At 31.3% G+C, this 15,000-nt stretch overlaps 12 protein-coding genes and 1 non-coding gene across 13 annotated transcripts in view; 10 read left to right on the top strand and 3 right to left on the bottom strand. All coding sequences in view use genetic code 11, as the record gives it.

The window, feature by feature from the left end:
- The window catches only part of ycf1, a 5,625-nt gene extending 2,894 nt beyond the window's left edge, over positions 1 to 2,731 (top strand). Inside the window, exon 1 of the mRNA in view lies at positions 1 to 2,731. This exon is cut by the window's left edge and continues 2,894 nt beyond it. Within this exon, the coding sequence (YP_817540.1) occupies positions 1 to 2,731 (2,731 nt within the window).
- Positions 2,732 to 3,118: 387 nt separating this feature from the next.
- Positions 3,119 to 3,382, top strand: rps15 (ribosomal protein S15). Its single transcript has one exon. It carries the CDS (start codon positions 3,119 to 3,121, stop codon positions 3,380 to 3,382), a length of 264 nt encoding a protein of 87 aa, YP_817539.1.
- Positions 3,383 to 3,494: 112 nt separating this feature from the next.
- Positions 3,495 to 4,682, top strand: ndhH (NADH dehydrogenase subunit 7). The gene has a single exon. It carries the CDS (start codon positions 3,495 to 3,497, stop codon positions 4,680 to 4,682), a length of 1,188 nt encoding a protein of 395 aa, YP_817538.1.
- Position 4,683: 1 nt separating this feature from the next.
- ndhA (NADH dehydrogenase subunit 1) lies at positions 4,684 to 6,892 on the top strand. Its single transcript has 2 exons — positions 4,684 to 5,235; positions 6,353 to 6,892. Exons 1-2 carry the CDS (start codon positions 4,684 to 4,686, stop codon positions 6,890 to 6,892), a joined length of 1,092 nt encoding a protein of 363 aa, YP_817537.1.
- A 92-nt stretch (positions 6,893 to 6,984) lies between these two features.
- Positions 6,985 to 7,488, top strand: ndhI (NADH dehydrogenase subunit I). Its single transcript has one exon. The coding sequence runs from the start codon at positions 6,985 to 6,987 to the stop codon at positions 7,486 to 7,488; it is 504 nt and encodes a 167-aa protein (YP_817536.1).
- A 379-nt stretch (positions 7,489 to 7,867) lies between these two features.
- ndhG (NADH dehydrogenase subunit 6) lies at positions 7,868 to 8,398 on the top strand. Its single transcript has one exon. The coding sequence runs from the start codon at positions 7,868 to 7,870 to the stop codon at positions 8,396 to 8,398; it is 531 nt and encodes a 176-aa protein (YP_817535.1).
- Positions 8,399 to 8,514: 116 nt separating this feature from the next.
- On the top strand, positions 8,515 to 8,820 carry ndhE (NADH dehydrogenase subunit 4L). The gene has a single exon. It carries the CDS (start codon positions 8,515 to 8,517, stop codon positions 8,818 to 8,820), a length of 306 nt encoding a protein of 101 aa, YP_817534.1.
- A 254-nt stretch (positions 8,821 to 9,074) lies between these two features.
- On the top strand, positions 9,075 to 9,320 carry psaC (photosystem I subunit VII). Its single transcript has one exon. It carries the CDS (start codon positions 9,075 to 9,077, stop codon positions 9,318 to 9,320), a length of 246 nt encoding a protein of 81 aa, YP_817533.1.
- A 115-nt stretch (positions 9,321 to 9,435) lies between these two features.
- Positions 9,436 to 10,938, top strand: ndhD (NADH dehydrogenase subunit 4). Its single transcript is given in 1 exon segment — positions 9,436 to 10,938. A coding segment is annotated over 1 exon segment (1,503 nt).
- A 261-nt stretch (positions 10,939 to 11,199) lies between these two features.
- Positions 11,200 to 12,168, bottom strand: ccsA (cytochrome c biogenesis protein). Its single transcript has one exon. It carries the CDS (start codon positions 12,166 to 12,168, stop codon positions 11,200 to 11,202), a length of 969 nt encoding a protein of 322 aa, YP_817531.1.
- An 88-nt stretch (positions 12,169 to 12,256) lies between these two features.
- Positions 12,257 to 12,336, bottom strand: trnL-UAG. Its single transcript has one exon. It is a non-coding gene; the product is annotated as a tRNA-Leu (tRNA).
- Positions 12,337 to 13,192: 856 nt separating this feature from the next.
- On the bottom strand, positions 13,193 to 13,354 carry rpl32 (ribosomal protein L32). The gene has a single exon. It carries the CDS (start codon positions 13,352 to 13,354, stop codon positions 13,193 to 13,195), a length of 162 nt encoding a protein of 53 aa, YP_817530.1.
- Positions 13,355 to 14,163: 809 nt separating this feature from the next.
- ndhF (NADH dehydrogenase subunit 5) overlaps positions 14,164 to 15,000 on the top strand; it is a 2,220-nt gene continuing 1,383 nt past the window's right edge. The window contains exon 1 of the mRNA in view: positions 14,164 to 15,000. This exon is cut by the window's right edge and continues 1,383 nt beyond it. Within this exon, the coding sequence (YP_817529.1) occupies positions 14,164 to 15,000 (837 nt within the window).

The raw sequence follows: 15,000 nt of genomic DNA, 5'->3' as shown, positions 1-15,000 counted from the left end.
GGAAACAAAAATTATAAAATTCAAAAGGGCATATTTTCTAGCTCTAAAAGTTTTAAAGAGAAAAACAAAATTACTTCTAAGAGTTTCAAAAGAAACAAAAAAATGGATTATCGAAAGTTTTTTATTTCTAAAAAGACTAATAAAAGAACTTTCTAAATTAAATCCAATTATATTATTTAGATTCAGAGAAGTATATGAATCGAATGAAACTAAAAACGAAAAAGATTCCATAATCAGCAATCAGATAATTCATGAATCCTTTAGTAAAATTAACTCTCCAAATTGGACAAATTCTTCACTGACAGAAAAAAAAAAGAAGGATATGTCTCATAGAACAAGTACAATCAGAAATCAAATAGAAAGAATTATAAAAGAAAAAAAAAAAATAACCCCAACGCCAAGAATATATATAAGTCCTAATAAAAGAAATTGGAATACTAAAAGATTAGAATTGCCAAAAAACATTTGGCAAATATTAAAAAAAAGAAATGCCCGATTATTCTCTAAATTCAATTCTTTTATAAAAATTTTCGTTGAAAGAATATACATAGATATATTTTTATTTATCATTAATATTACCAGACTGAATACACAACTTTTTATTGAATCAATAAAAAAAATTATGGATAAATCCATTAATAAAGCAAATAAAGAAAGGATTAATAAAAAAAATCAAAATACAATTTACTTTATTTCGACTATAAAAAAATCAATTGATACTATTAACAATAAGACAAATTCATATATTTTTTGTGATTTATCCTACTTGTCACAAGCATATGTATTTTACAAATTATCACAAACTAAAGTTAGTAACTTGTATAAATTAAGATCTTTTTTTCACTACCTCGGAACCTCTTTTTTTCTTAAAACTGAAATAAAGCATTCGTTTGAAAAACAAGGAATAATTCAGAATGAATTAAGTCTTAAGAAACTTCCGAGTTATGGGATGGATCAATGGAAAGGTTGGTTAAAAGGACATTATCAATACGATTTACCCTCGATTAGATGGTCTAAATTAATATCAGAAAAATGGAGAAATAGAGTTAATCAACATCATATGGCTCAAAATCAAAATTTCAAATTGAATTCATATGAAAAGGGCCATTACAAAAAACAAAAGGATTCTGAAGTATATTCATTATTGAATCAAAAAGAGAATTTTCAAAAAAACTCTAGATATGATCTTTTATCATATAAATATATTAATTATCAAAAAATGAGGGACCCATCTATTTATGAATCACCCTTTCAAGTACAAGTAAATAAGAATCAAGATTTTTATTATAATTCTAACACATATAAACACAACCTTTTTGATATGTTGGAGAGTATCCCTATCAATCCTTATCTAGTAAAAGGTAATATTAGATATATGGAAAAAAATACCGATAGAAAATATTTTGATTGGAAAATCATCAAATTTTTTCTTAGAAAAAGGGTCGATATTGAATCCTGGGTCAAAATCAATACTAAGAGTAATCAAAATACTAAGATTGGTACTAACAATTATCAAATAATTGATAAAATTGATAAAAAAGGCCCTTTTTATCTTCTGCTTCCGCAAAATCCCAAAATAAACTCGCCAAGTCCAAAAAAACTTTTTTTGGATTGGATGGGAATGAATGAAGAAATATTAAATCGTCCCATCTCGAGTCTGGAATTTTGGTTCTTTCCAGAATTCGTACTCCTTTATAATCTATATAAAATGAAACCGTGGGTTATACCAAGCAAAGTACTTCTTTTCAATTTGAATCTAAATGAAAATGTTATTAGTAACAATAAAAACGTCGATGGAAAGCAAAAGACGGAATGTGTTATACCATCGAATAAACAAATAAAGAATAAAAATCAGAATCAAAAAGAAAAAGAAACCCCTGCGGACCAAGAAGATCTTAGATCAGATGCACAAAAACAGGGGAATCTTGGATCCGTTCCCCCAACAAAGACAAAGCAAGAAAAAGATAATGAAGAGGATTATGCAGTATCAAAGATAAAAGCGGGTAAAAAGAAAAAGCAATACAAAAGTAAAACGGAAGCAGAACTGGATTTTTTCCTAAAACGTTATTTAGTTTTTCAATTGAGATGGGGCGATGCTTTGAATCAAAGAATGATCAATAATGTCAAAATATATTGTCTCCTGCTTCGACTGATAAATCCAAGAAAAATTACTATATCTTCGATTCAAAGAAGAGAAATGAGTTTGGATATAATGCTGATTCAGAAGAATTTAAGTCTTACAGAATTGATCAAAAGGGGAGTATTGGTTATCGAACCTGACCGCCTGTCTGTAAAAAATGATGGACAATTTATTATGTATCAAATCTTAGGTATTTCAGTAGTTCATAAGAATAAGCACCAAACTAATCAAGGATACCGAGAACAAACATACGTTGATAAGAATCGTTTTGATTTACTTGTTCCTGAAAATATTTTATCGACCAGGTGCCGTAGAGAGTTGAGAATCCTAATTTGTTTCACTTCAAAAAATAGGAATAGTGTTGATAAAAATTCAGTATTTTGTACCAAGAACAACTCTAGTCAACTTTTGGACAAAAGGAAAGATCTTGATAAAGATAAAAAAGAATTAATTAAATTAAAGTTTTTTCTTTGGCCTAATTATCGATTAGAAGATTTGGCTTGTATGAATCGCTATTGGTTTGATACCAATAACGGCAGTCGTTTCAGTATGTTAAGGATATATATGTATCCACGATTGAAAAGTCATTGATAGTACATTTTTCGTATATCTGCTCTACCCTGTAGGGTATATGAAAGGAAAGAGATTCACACATGACCTGTTTTACATCCCATTTTCACTTTTAATATAGATAATAAAACCAATAACGTATCAATTAGACCTAGAAATCAATTAACAGAATCTTATTAATTTTAGGTCTAAATTATGCCCCTTTCTGAATGGAAAAATGTATCACTTTTTTCTATTCCTATCTGAATCAAATTTAATTTAAAACGGAATTAATTCATGTAAATTAATAAAATTAGGAGTCCATAACGAAATTCAAATTATTATATATACCACATTAAAATAAATACCATTATTATTACTCATCGGTAAAAAAACATATCTGTAAAAAAGGGGGGGTAGCAATCTTTTATGGTAAAAAATACACTCATTTCAGTCATTTCTGAAGAAGAAAAGAGGGGGTCTGTTGAATTTCAAGTATTCCGTTTTACCAATAAGATACGGAGACTTACTTCACATTTGGAATTGCACAAAAAAGACTATTTATCTCAAAGAGGCTTACGAAAAATTTTGGGAAAACGTCAACGGCTGTTGGCTTATTTGGCAAAAAAAAATAGAGTACGTTATAAAGAATTAATTGGTCTATTGAGTATTCGAGAGACCAAAACTCGTTAATTAGAAGAGTCGTGTCATTTTAAGTACTTTTTTTATTTTTTATTCGTTTAAATTTTGATAAACTTCTTTTCACTTTCAGCAATTCATGGAAGAATGAATGGGTAAAAAACTTATGACTGTACCAGCTACAAGAAAAGACCTCATGATAGTCAATATGGGCCCTCATCACCCATCAATGCACGGTGTTCTTCGACTCATCGTTACTTTAGATGGTGAAGATGTTATTGATTGTGAACCAATATTGGGTTATTTACACAGAGGGATGGAGAAAATTGCGGAAAATCGAACAATTGTACAATATTTACCCTATGTAACACGTTGGGATTATTTAGCTACTATGTTCACAGAAGCAATAACCGTAAATGGACCTGAACAATTAGGAAATATTCAAGTACCTAAAAGAGCTAGCTATATCCGAGCCATTTTGTTGGAGTTGAGTCGTATCGCTTCCCATTTGTTATGGCTTGGTCCCTTTATGGCAGATATTGGCGCACAGACCCCCTTCTTCTATATTTTTCGAGAAAGAGAATTGATATATGACCTATTCGAAGCTGCTACCGGTATGCGAATGATGCATAATTTTTTTCGCATAGGAGGAGTAGCCGCTGATCTACCTCATGGCTGGATAGATAAATGTTTGGATTTTTGCGATTACTTTTTAACAGGGGTTGCTGAATATCAAAAATTTATTACACGTAATCCTATTTTTTTAGAACGAGTTGAAGGCGTAGGCATTATCGGCGGAGAAGAAGCACTAAATTGGGGTTTATCAGGACCAATGCTACGAGCTTCCGGAATACAATGGGATCTTCGTAAAGTTGATCATTATGAGTGTTATGACGAATTTGATTGGGAGGTTCAATGGCAAAACGAAGGTGATTCATTAGCTCGTTATTTAGTACGAATCCGCGAAATGACAGAATCCATAAAAATTATACAACAGGCTCTGGAAGGAATTCCAGGAGGCCCTTATGAGAATTTAGAAATCCGGCGTTTTGATATTGATAGAGTAAAAGATCCCGAATGGAATGATTTTGAATATCGATTTATTAGTAAAAAACCTTCTCCGACCTTTGAATTGTCGAAACAAGAACTTTATGTGAGAGTTGAGGCACCAAAAGGAGAATTGGGAATTTTTCTGGTAGGAGATCGAAGTGTTTTTCCTTGGAGATGGAAAATTCGTCCACCGGGTTTTATCAATTTGCAAATTCTTCCTCAGTTAGTTAAAAGAATGAAATTGGCTGATATTATGACGATACTAGGTAGCATAGATATCATTATGGGAGAAGTTGATCGTTAAAATGATAATTGATACAACCGAACTACAGGCTATTAATTCTTTTTTCAAATTGGAATCCCTAAAAGAAGTCTATGGGATCATATGGATACTTATCCCCATTTTTACTCTTGTATTAGGAATCACAATAGGTGTACTCGTGATTGTTTGGTTAGAAAGAGAAATATCTGCAGGGATACAACAACGTATTGGACCTGAATATGCCGGCCCTTTAGGAATTCTTCAAGCTCTAGCGGATGGTACAAAACTACTTTTCAAAGAGAACCTTCTTCCATCTAGGGGCGATGCTCGTTTATTCAGTATTGGACCATCCATCGCAGTCATATCAATTTTACTAAGTTATTCAGTAATTCCTTTTGGTTATCGACTTGTTCTAGCCGATCTTACTATTGGTGTTTTTTTATGGATCGCCATTTCAAGTATTGCTCCCATTGGACTTCTTATGTCGGGATATGGATCAAATAATAAATATTCCTTTTTAGGTGGTCTAAGGGCTGCTGCTCAATCAATTAGTTATGAAATACCATTAACTCTATGTGTATTATCAATATCTCTACGTGTGATTCGGTGAGACGCAAAATTTCCCCTATATTCTTTCTTTCTTAAGAAGAAAGTTAAGTTAAATGGGTTAAATATACATTTTAGTTTTCATTTTTTTATTCATCATTCGGGTTGATGACGTAAAGCAGATAGTTATATGGGTGAAAGAAAACGGCTTCAAAATTTGCAGTAAATAAAATTGAATCTCATTTCCTATGTACAAGAGCGAAGTAAACAAAAGCAGTAGAGACTGTTTACCCCAAGATTGGTTATTATGTCATCATGGCTTGAAGCGGGTTCAAAAGATCAACTCTATGGGGTTTTTATTACCTATTACCATAGGTGTATTAACATAAAAAAAAGTTGACCACAAATTGGTGGATGATTAGAAAGACGAAAATACACAAAGGATTAGTAATGATGGAGATTCTGTAAGTTATCCAAAGGGATATTTCCGTATATAAAGGGAATTCAAATTGGGGCTTTAAGTTGGTAGAAATGATCAAGAAGTATTCCCCAAGATTCCGATCCAGAGTATGTTCCCATCCAACAATTAATTAAATAACTATCAAGAACGAAATAATCTTTTAGTTTGATTTTGGTTAAAATTCCCTTTTATGAAAAAGTAGAATAGGAACGGAATAAAAAGGAATAATTGCAAAGGAAAAGAAATCTTTTTTGGATTCTTTTTTCCTCTATTTTTTTTTATTTTAGTTAGAAAAATAGAACTCTTTTCATGATTCATGAATCATAAAGCAGGGTCTAATTCTTTTTCGTAATTGAAAATAATAGGTTGAAATATCTATGTACTATATGTTATAAAAATGTTATAAAAGGTCTTTTATTCAAGGATTAAGTTATTGATCAACAAAGAAAAAAATTCTTATATTATATAATTAAAAGATAAGATGAATTCAGAAGCACTTTTTTATTTTAAATATAAAATATAGCAAACAGAATTCCATCGATCTAATTCACGAACTTATAGGATAACTATCTTACAAAATATCAAGATAAATAATAGTGAAATGCCCTTAGATTTATTTGTGATCTTTGAGGAGCCGTATGAGGTGAAAATCTCACGTACGGTTCTGTAATAGTGATGGGAACAGCGATGTTATCATCGACTATGATTATCTAACAGTTCAAGTACAGTTGATATAGTTGAAGCGCAGTCAAAATATGGTTTTTGGGGATGGAATTTATGGCGTCAACCTATAGGATTTATCATTTTTCTAATTTCTTCTTTAGCCGAGTGTGAGAGATTGCCTTTTGATTTACCAGAAGCCGAAGAAGAATTAGTAGCGGGTTACCAAACTGAATATTCAGGTATCAAATTTGGTTTATTTTACGTTGCTTCGTATCTAAATCTACTGGTTTCTTCATTATTTGTAACAGTTCTTTACTTGGGAGGCTGGAATCTTTCTATTCCGTACATATTCGTTTCTGAGATATTTGACATAAATAAAGCGGGTAAAGTTTTTGGCCCAGTAATTGGTATCTTTATTACATTAGCTAAAACTTATTTGTTCTTGTTCATTCCTATTGCAACAAGATGGACTTTACCAAGGCTGAGAATGGATCAACTATTAAATCTTGGGTGGAAATTTCTTTTACCTATTTCTCTAGGTAATCTATTATTAACAACTTCGTCCCAACTTCTTTCATTGTAAAATACTACAATATTCTACATTCAATTCACGACCTGTCTCAAACAAGAGAAAGAAACAAGCATAAAATCTTTTTATTTATACATATTCACGATATGTTTCCTATGTTAACTGAATTCATAAATTATGGTCAACAAACAATCCGAGCTGCCAGGTACATTGGTCAAGGTTTCATGATTACCCTGTCTCATGCGAATCGTTTACCTATAACTATTCAATACCCCTACGAAAAACTGATCACACCGGAACGTTTCCGGGGCCGAATCCACTTTGAATTTGATAAATGCATTGCTTGTGAAGTATGTGTTCGTGTATGTCCTATAGATCTACCCGTTGTTGATTGGAAATTGGAAACCGATATTCGAAAGAAACAGTTGCTTAATTACAGTATTGATTTTGGAGTCTGTATATTTTGTGGTAATTGCGTTGAGTATTGTCCAACAAATTGTTTATCAATGACTGAAGAATATGAACTTTCTACTTATGATCGTCACGAATTGAATTACAATCAAATTTCATTGGGTCGGTTACCAACATCAGTAATTGATGATTACACAATTCGAACAATTTCGAATTCACCCCAAATAAAAAATGGATAGAACCCTTTGATTAAACAAATAAAATTAAAATTCATATTAATTAATATTAAAAAATATTAATTAAGGCTCAATTTGGATCTATTTGGATCTAAAAGGATATGATTTTTTTAATATGAATACAAACCTTTTATTAGTTGGTCCTTTTATTTGGATTGAAAATGTATTTCTACATTAGAGTAATGATTTCAAAATATATATAATATAGTTTCAAACCATTTTTCGGATATTGAATTAGAATACTCCAATAACACTATCTATATCAACCCAGACCCATTTAAATTTCATTTAGTTAAGGAGTACCATAAAAAATAGAATCACTTCTTTTTTTTCTGCTCAGATCAATAAACTCATGAAATATCTCAATTTATATATTTTTTAAATGAATTTACCTGGACCAATACACGATTTTCTTTTAGTCTTTCTGGGGTCGGGTCTAATCTTAGGAGGTCTAGGAGTGGTATTACTTCCCAATCCAATTTATTCTGCCTTTTCATTGGGATTCGTTCTTGTTTGTATATCTTTATTCTATATTCTATTGAACTCCTACTTTGTAGCTGCTGCGCAGCTGCTTATTTACGTAGGAGCTATAAATGTTTTAATCATTTTTGCTGTGATGTTCATGAATGGCTCAGAATATTACAAAGATTTTCATCTTTGGACTATTGGGGATGGAGTTACTTCGGTGGTTTGTACAGGTCTTTTTATTTCACTAATTACTACTATTCCAGATATGTCATGGTACGGTATTATTTGGACTACAAAATCAAACCAGATTCTAGAGCAAGATTTGATAACTAATAGTCAACAAATTGGAGTTCATTTATCAACAGATTTTTTTCTTCCATTTGAACTCGTTTCAATAATTCTTTTAGTTGCTTTAATAGGTGCAATTGCTGTAGCTCGTCAATAATAAAAAAGAAATTTAAGTATGGAATTTTTGTTATATGTGATTCAATCGAATCGATTGCATTGAGGATTGCATTGTTGTTTAGATTGAAATTAATAAGATTGATAAGGAGTTGGTTAATGATGCTCGAACATGTACTTGTTTTGAGTGCCTATTTATTTTCTATCGGTATCTATGGATTGATCACAAGTCGAAATATGGTTAGAGCTCTTATGTGTCTTGAACTTATATTGAATGCAGTTAATATCAATTTTGTAACATTTTCTGATTTTTTTGATAATCGTCAATTAAAAGGAGACATTTTTTCAATTTTTGTTATAGCTATTGCAGCCGCTGAAGCGGCTATTGGACTGGCTATTGTTTCATCAATTTATCGTAACCGAAAATCAACTCGTATTAACCAATCGAATTTGTTGAATAACTAGTATTAATCATATAAATTCTAATATTCATAAAGGAATTCGAATTAGTATGTTTGCTATATTAAATTAAAGTATGACCTTGTTTTCAAAAACCTAAGAAATCAAAGTATTTTGGACCTTTCTCATAAACCAATCCAGAAGTAGATTTATTCGAAAAATTCTGATAACTTGTTGATTCATCTGGTATCTAAATATAGGATTTGTTAATTAAGTTTACTAGGTCGAAAATTTATTACTTTCAAAAATGTATAGATTCAATGTCACATTCAGTAAAGATTTATGATACGTGTATAGGATGTACTCAATGTGTCCGAGCTTGCCCGACCGATGTATTAGAAATGATACCTTGGGACGGATGTAAAGCTAAACAAATTGCTTCTGCTCCAAGAACCGAAGACTGCGTTGGTTGTAAAAGATGTGAATCCGCCTGTCCAACGGATTTCTTGAGTGTTCGAGTTTATTTATGGCATGAAACAACCCGCAGTATGGGTCTAGCTTATTGATACGTTCGAAAAAATTTTACTTGAATCCATTTTATTTTTTTTTACCGACAAAACCCGTGCTCAAAATATTTTGAGCACGGGTTTTTTTCTGGTCCAAGTCTATCTTGTCTTTACTACGAATTATTTTCCTTGGTTAACAATAATTGTAATTTTGCCAATATTTGCAGGTTCCTTAATTTTTTTTCTTCCCCATAGAGGAAATAGGGTCATCCGTTGGTATACTATATTTATATGTATTTTCGAACTCCTTCTAACGGCCTATACATTCTGTTATCATTTCCAAACAGATGATCCATTAATCCAACTGATGGAGGATTATAAATGGATACAGTTGTTTGATTTCCATTGGAGATTAGGAATAGATGGACTTTCTATAGGACCTATTTTACTAACGGGATTCATCACCACTTTAGCGACTTTAGCAGCTTGGCCGGTTACTCGGGATTCTCGGTTATTTAATTTCCTGATGTTAGCGATGTACAGTGCTCAAATAGGATTATTTTCTTCTCGAGACCTTTTACTTTTTTTCATTATGTGGGAGTTAGAATTAATTCCTGTTTATCTACTTCTATCTATGTGGGGAGGAAAGAAACGTCTGTACTCGGCTACAAAATTTATTTTGTATACGGCGGGGGGTTCTATTTTTCTCTTAATGGGAGTTTTGGGTATCGGTTTATATGGTTCTAATGAACCAACATTAAATTTTGAAACATCAGCCAATCAGTCGTATCCTCTTCCCTTGGAAATAATATTCTATATTGGATTTTTTATTGCTTTTGCTGTGAAATTGCCTATTATACCCCTACATACATGGTTACCAGATACCCACGGGGAAGCACATTACAGCACTTGTATGCTTCTAGCCGGAATCTTATTAAAAATGGGAGCATATGGGCTGGTTCGGATCAATATGGAATTATTATCTCACGCCCATTCTATATTTTCGCCCTGGTTACTGATAGTAGGCACAATACAAATAATCTATGCAGCTTCAACATCTCTTGGCCAACGTAATTTAAAAAAAAGAATAGCTTATTCTTCCGTATCTCATATGGGTTTCATAATTATAGGAATTGGTTCTATAACTGATACCGGACTCAATGGAGCTCTTTTACAAATAATCTCTCATGGATTTATTGGTGCTGCACTTTTTTTCTTGGCAGGTACGACTTATGATAGAATACGTCTTGTTTACCTTGACGAAATGGGCGGAATAGCTATCCTAATGCCAAAAATATTCACGATATTTAGTACCTTTTCCATGGCGTCCCTTGCATTACCGGGTATGAGTGGTTTTGTTGCCGAATTGATAGTATTTTTTGGAATAATTACCAGCCAAAAATATCTTTTAATGCCAAAAATACTAATTACTTTTGTAATGGCAATTGGAATGATATTAACTCCTATTTATTCATTATCTATGTCACGCCAGATGTTCTATGGATACAAGTTCTTTAATATTCCAAACTCTTATTTTTTTGATTCTGGACCACGCGAGTTATTTCTTTCGATTTCTCTATTTTTACCCGTACTCGGCATTGGCATGTACCCCGATTTCATTTTTTCACTGTCAGTTGACAAAGTCGAAGTTATTCTATCTAACTCTTTTTCTAAATAGTTTTCATAAATAAAACCGCCTATGATTTTGAAATTGTTGATTCTATAATCATAATGAAAAAGTTCTAGAATGAAACAAAGAGAGCTTTTCTCTTAAATTAAATTTCTAAGTAAAGTTAAGAAATAAATTTGAACACGATATCATATGGGCACGAATCGTATGAATCGAATACAATATTCGATTCATACGATTCGTGCCTACTCGAATAAATTTTTTTATATGCGCCCCACTCCCTTGTATTCGTAAGATAATTTTTTGAATTCAGTTAGCTAGTAATGTAAATGAACCATAACTATGCAGCCCTATTCCTAATAGATTGACCCCAAAATAGCAAATCCAAATTATAAGAAAGCCTATAGACGCTACAATTGCTGAGTTTGCACATTTCGGGTTTCTAGTTGTTCGAGTATGTAAATAAATCGCGAATATGATCCAAGTAATAAATGCCCAAGTTTCCTTTGGATCCCAATTCCAATACGATCCCCACGCTTCGTTAGCCCATACTGCTCCTGACAGAATACCTATGGTTAAAAATATAAACCCCAGACTGATGCCCCGGGAACTCCAATAATCCAATTGTTGAATCAATTGAGACCTATAATAATTCTTAGCAGAAAAAAAAGAAGTATTTTGCAAAAGATTACTTCTTTCATTCATATATTCGATTTCAACAAAGAAAAATGACTCATTTAATAAAAGATTATTTCTATAAAGAATCTTTTTGTTTTTTCTAAATGTAATGACTAGAAGTGCTATTGACAATAATGATCCACATAAAAGGGACGCATAGCCCAATATCATCATTGTTACGTGCATTATTAACCATTCGGATTGAAGAGCAGGCACTAATATTGAAGATTGGTCTATTTCAGTTAAAAGACCTGAAGTAGTAAAGCCTTGAGTAAAAACAACACTTGAACCGGTTATTGTGCTTAAATACTTTTTATTTTTTTTGAAATACGGAACTATATGAATAAGGGAAAAACTCCACGAAAGGAAGATTAATGATTCATATAAATTGCTTAGTGGGAAATGTCCCGAATAAGTCCAACGCGTAACTAATAATCCTGTTAGACATAAAAAAGTAACTATCATGCCCTTTTCAGACGAATCATATAGTTGTACGATCCCATCTACTAAAAAAAAGCTTATCAAACGCATTGTAATTATGATTGAAACGATGGAAAAGGAAATATGAGTTAATATATGTTCTACGGTTGAAAATATCATAAAAAATCTTAAAAATGAAGAGTCTCTTAAATGGAAATCGAGAGTTGAATTTATTATAGGATCTATTTATCTTTTTTAGAAGGTGGCATGCCGCCACTCGGACTCGAACCGAGATGCTCTAGCACTGCTTCCTAAGAGCAGCGTGTCTACCAATTTCACCATAGCGGCTTGTCTTGAACTTATAATAGTCTATAAACAAAGAATCGTCGAGATCAAATTGAAGAACTAAATTCAGTGTAATATTTTTTTCAGAAAAGTTTTAAATTACTGAAAAAACTCGTTCAAATGGGGTTCGTTATTTTAGTTTAGAGGTTCTTAGTGACTTTCATGGATTTTATGTTCTCCTAGAATTGAACGCTTGTAACTAGAAACTTCTACCTTCAACCAAGAATTAATCAAGAGAAAGGACTCAAAAAAATGCCTTTTATCAATGAACATAAAATAAATAGAAAAAAATACCTTTTTGATCACTCCAAATTGACACATTTTCAGAGGGAAAATCCTCACTAAGGGTTGAGTTGACAAGAGGAAATATCTGGTGAATCTTTAAAGTAATTCCTATAAAAAAATAAAAAGTACGAAAGTTATTGCAAAGGATTTTAAAGATTTAATCTATTAGTTTTTTATTCAACCCTTTAATTAAAAATTAAAATAACTTTTAACTAAAGGTCTTATCCCCACTCTTCTAAAAAAAGAGAAATTTTTTGTTAATCTAACTTTGACAAATAGGTCGATGGGGAAATAAACCTCCCCATCTTGGAAATGAGAAAAAGAAAGGTAAACCTTTTACAAAGATTTGTCAACAAAATTTTTCTTTTTTTGGTCAATAAAAAAGTATTAGGATTTTTAGAATAATTCAGTAACCAAAAAATTCTTATTTTTAAAACTAAAAGAATGAACTTAATTTCATTTCATATTGATTACATCAACTCAAGAGATGATGAAATTTTTCTATTTTTTTTTATAGAAAATTGAAAATGGATCGATTTTTGAGTGTATTCTGATTATTCCAAACTTTTATTACTTATTTATTTGTTTGCTGTACAAAAAAACTTTTTGAATTCCCAGTAGAAAGAGATTTTCCTAAGGAAAAAGCTTTTAAGGCTGTCCAATATCCCTTCTTTTTCCAAATATTTTTACGAATACGCTTTTTTGATGTAGAAGTACGCTTTTTTGGAACTGCCATTTAAAGGGGATTACTTATCGTTCTAACTGGATGTGAAAGACATCTATTGTTCAAAACCAATCATTTAGTCTATTTATTATCGAAATAATATTCTCTTCAGAAAAAGAAATTTCGATAGGGTAAAGATATGTGAAAATTGAATCAATAAAATTGTATTAGTATTAAATACTCAAATAAAAATAGAAAAAAGACGAAGATTTTGTTATTCTTTTTTTTTTCAAACTTTTCTATTCCTTAAAATATCCGTAAAAAAATTTCTTTTGATTGTTATCTTTTTTTGCGATTCTTTCTCATTCAAGTCTATACCTGTTTGTATCTATAGAACTCGCTGTGCCATAAAAATCGAATTAGTTAAGTAAGCTTAAACTTAATATAATAAAAAAGAATCGAAAAACCTTTATTTATTTCTGTCTATTTTCGTCATTCTAAGGCGAATTTCCATATAATTATAATAAAATACCCCACCAAAAGATTTAAGATAAGAATAAAAACTTTGCTTTTGCTTAATGAAAGAAAAAATTTCATCTCCTTTTCTATTAATTATATAACTGATCAAACTCGGGTACTTTTTCCCTTTCATATAATTTTATATAATTTGAACAATTATAACTTCTTGATTTGAATATTTTAAGGATTTAGCAAAAATTCAGAAGAATAAGTAAAGTAAAAAAACAAAAGATTCTAAAATTCTATTTAAGTTAGTTTAACTTAAAGTCCATATCTTGACTTTTATTGATCCCTTTCAAAGAGGTAAGATCCGGTGAATCGGAAACAATTAATTAATAAATTAAGAATTAAAAAATGTTTTTATGCAACAGACATATCAATACGGGTGGATCATCCCTTTCATTCCACTTCCAATTCCTATATTAATAGGGGTCGGACTTCTTCTTTTTCCGACGGCAACAAAAAATCTTCGTCGTATGTGGTCTTTTCAGAGTGTTTTATTGTTAACTATAGTCATGATTTTTTCAATCAATCTGTCTATTCAGCAAATAAATAGCAATTCGATCTATCAATATGTATGGTCTTGGATCATTAATAATGATTTTTCTTTAGAATTCGGCTATTTGATCGATCCGCTTACTTCTATTATGTCAATATTAATAACTACCGTTGGAATTATGGTTCTTATCTATAGTGATAATTATATGGCTCATGATCAAGCATATTTGAGATTTTTTGCTTATATGGGTTTTTTCAGTACTTCCATGTTAGGATTAGTTACTAGTTCGAATTTGATACAAATTTATATTTTTTGGGAATTGGTTGGAATGTGTTCTTATTTATTAATAGGGTTTTGGTTTACACGACCTCTTGCTGCAAATGCTTGCCAAAAAGCTTTTGTGACTAATCGTATAGGGGATTTTGGCTTATTATTAGGAATTTTAGGTTTTTACTGGATAACGGGTAGTTTTGAATTTCGTGATTTATTCGAAATATTCAATAACTTGATTTATGATAATGAAGTCAATTCTTTGTTTGTTACTTTGTGTGCTGGTCTAGTATTTGCCGGTGCCGTTGCTAAATCGGCACAATTTCCCCTTCATGTGTGGTTACCTGATGCCATGGAAGGGCCCACTCCTATTTCTGCTCTTATACACGCTGCTACTATGGTAGCAGCGGGAATTTTTCTTGTAGCTCGG

This window comes from Coffea arabica, chloroplast (assembly GCF_036785885.1).
Source record: "Coffea arabica chloroplast, complete genome".
NCBI classification, from domain to species: Eukaryota; Viridiplantae; Streptophyta; class Magnoliopsida; order Gentianales; family Rubiaceae; genus Coffea; species Coffea arabica.
This window is presented reverse-complemented; position numbering and strand designations above follow the sequence as displayed.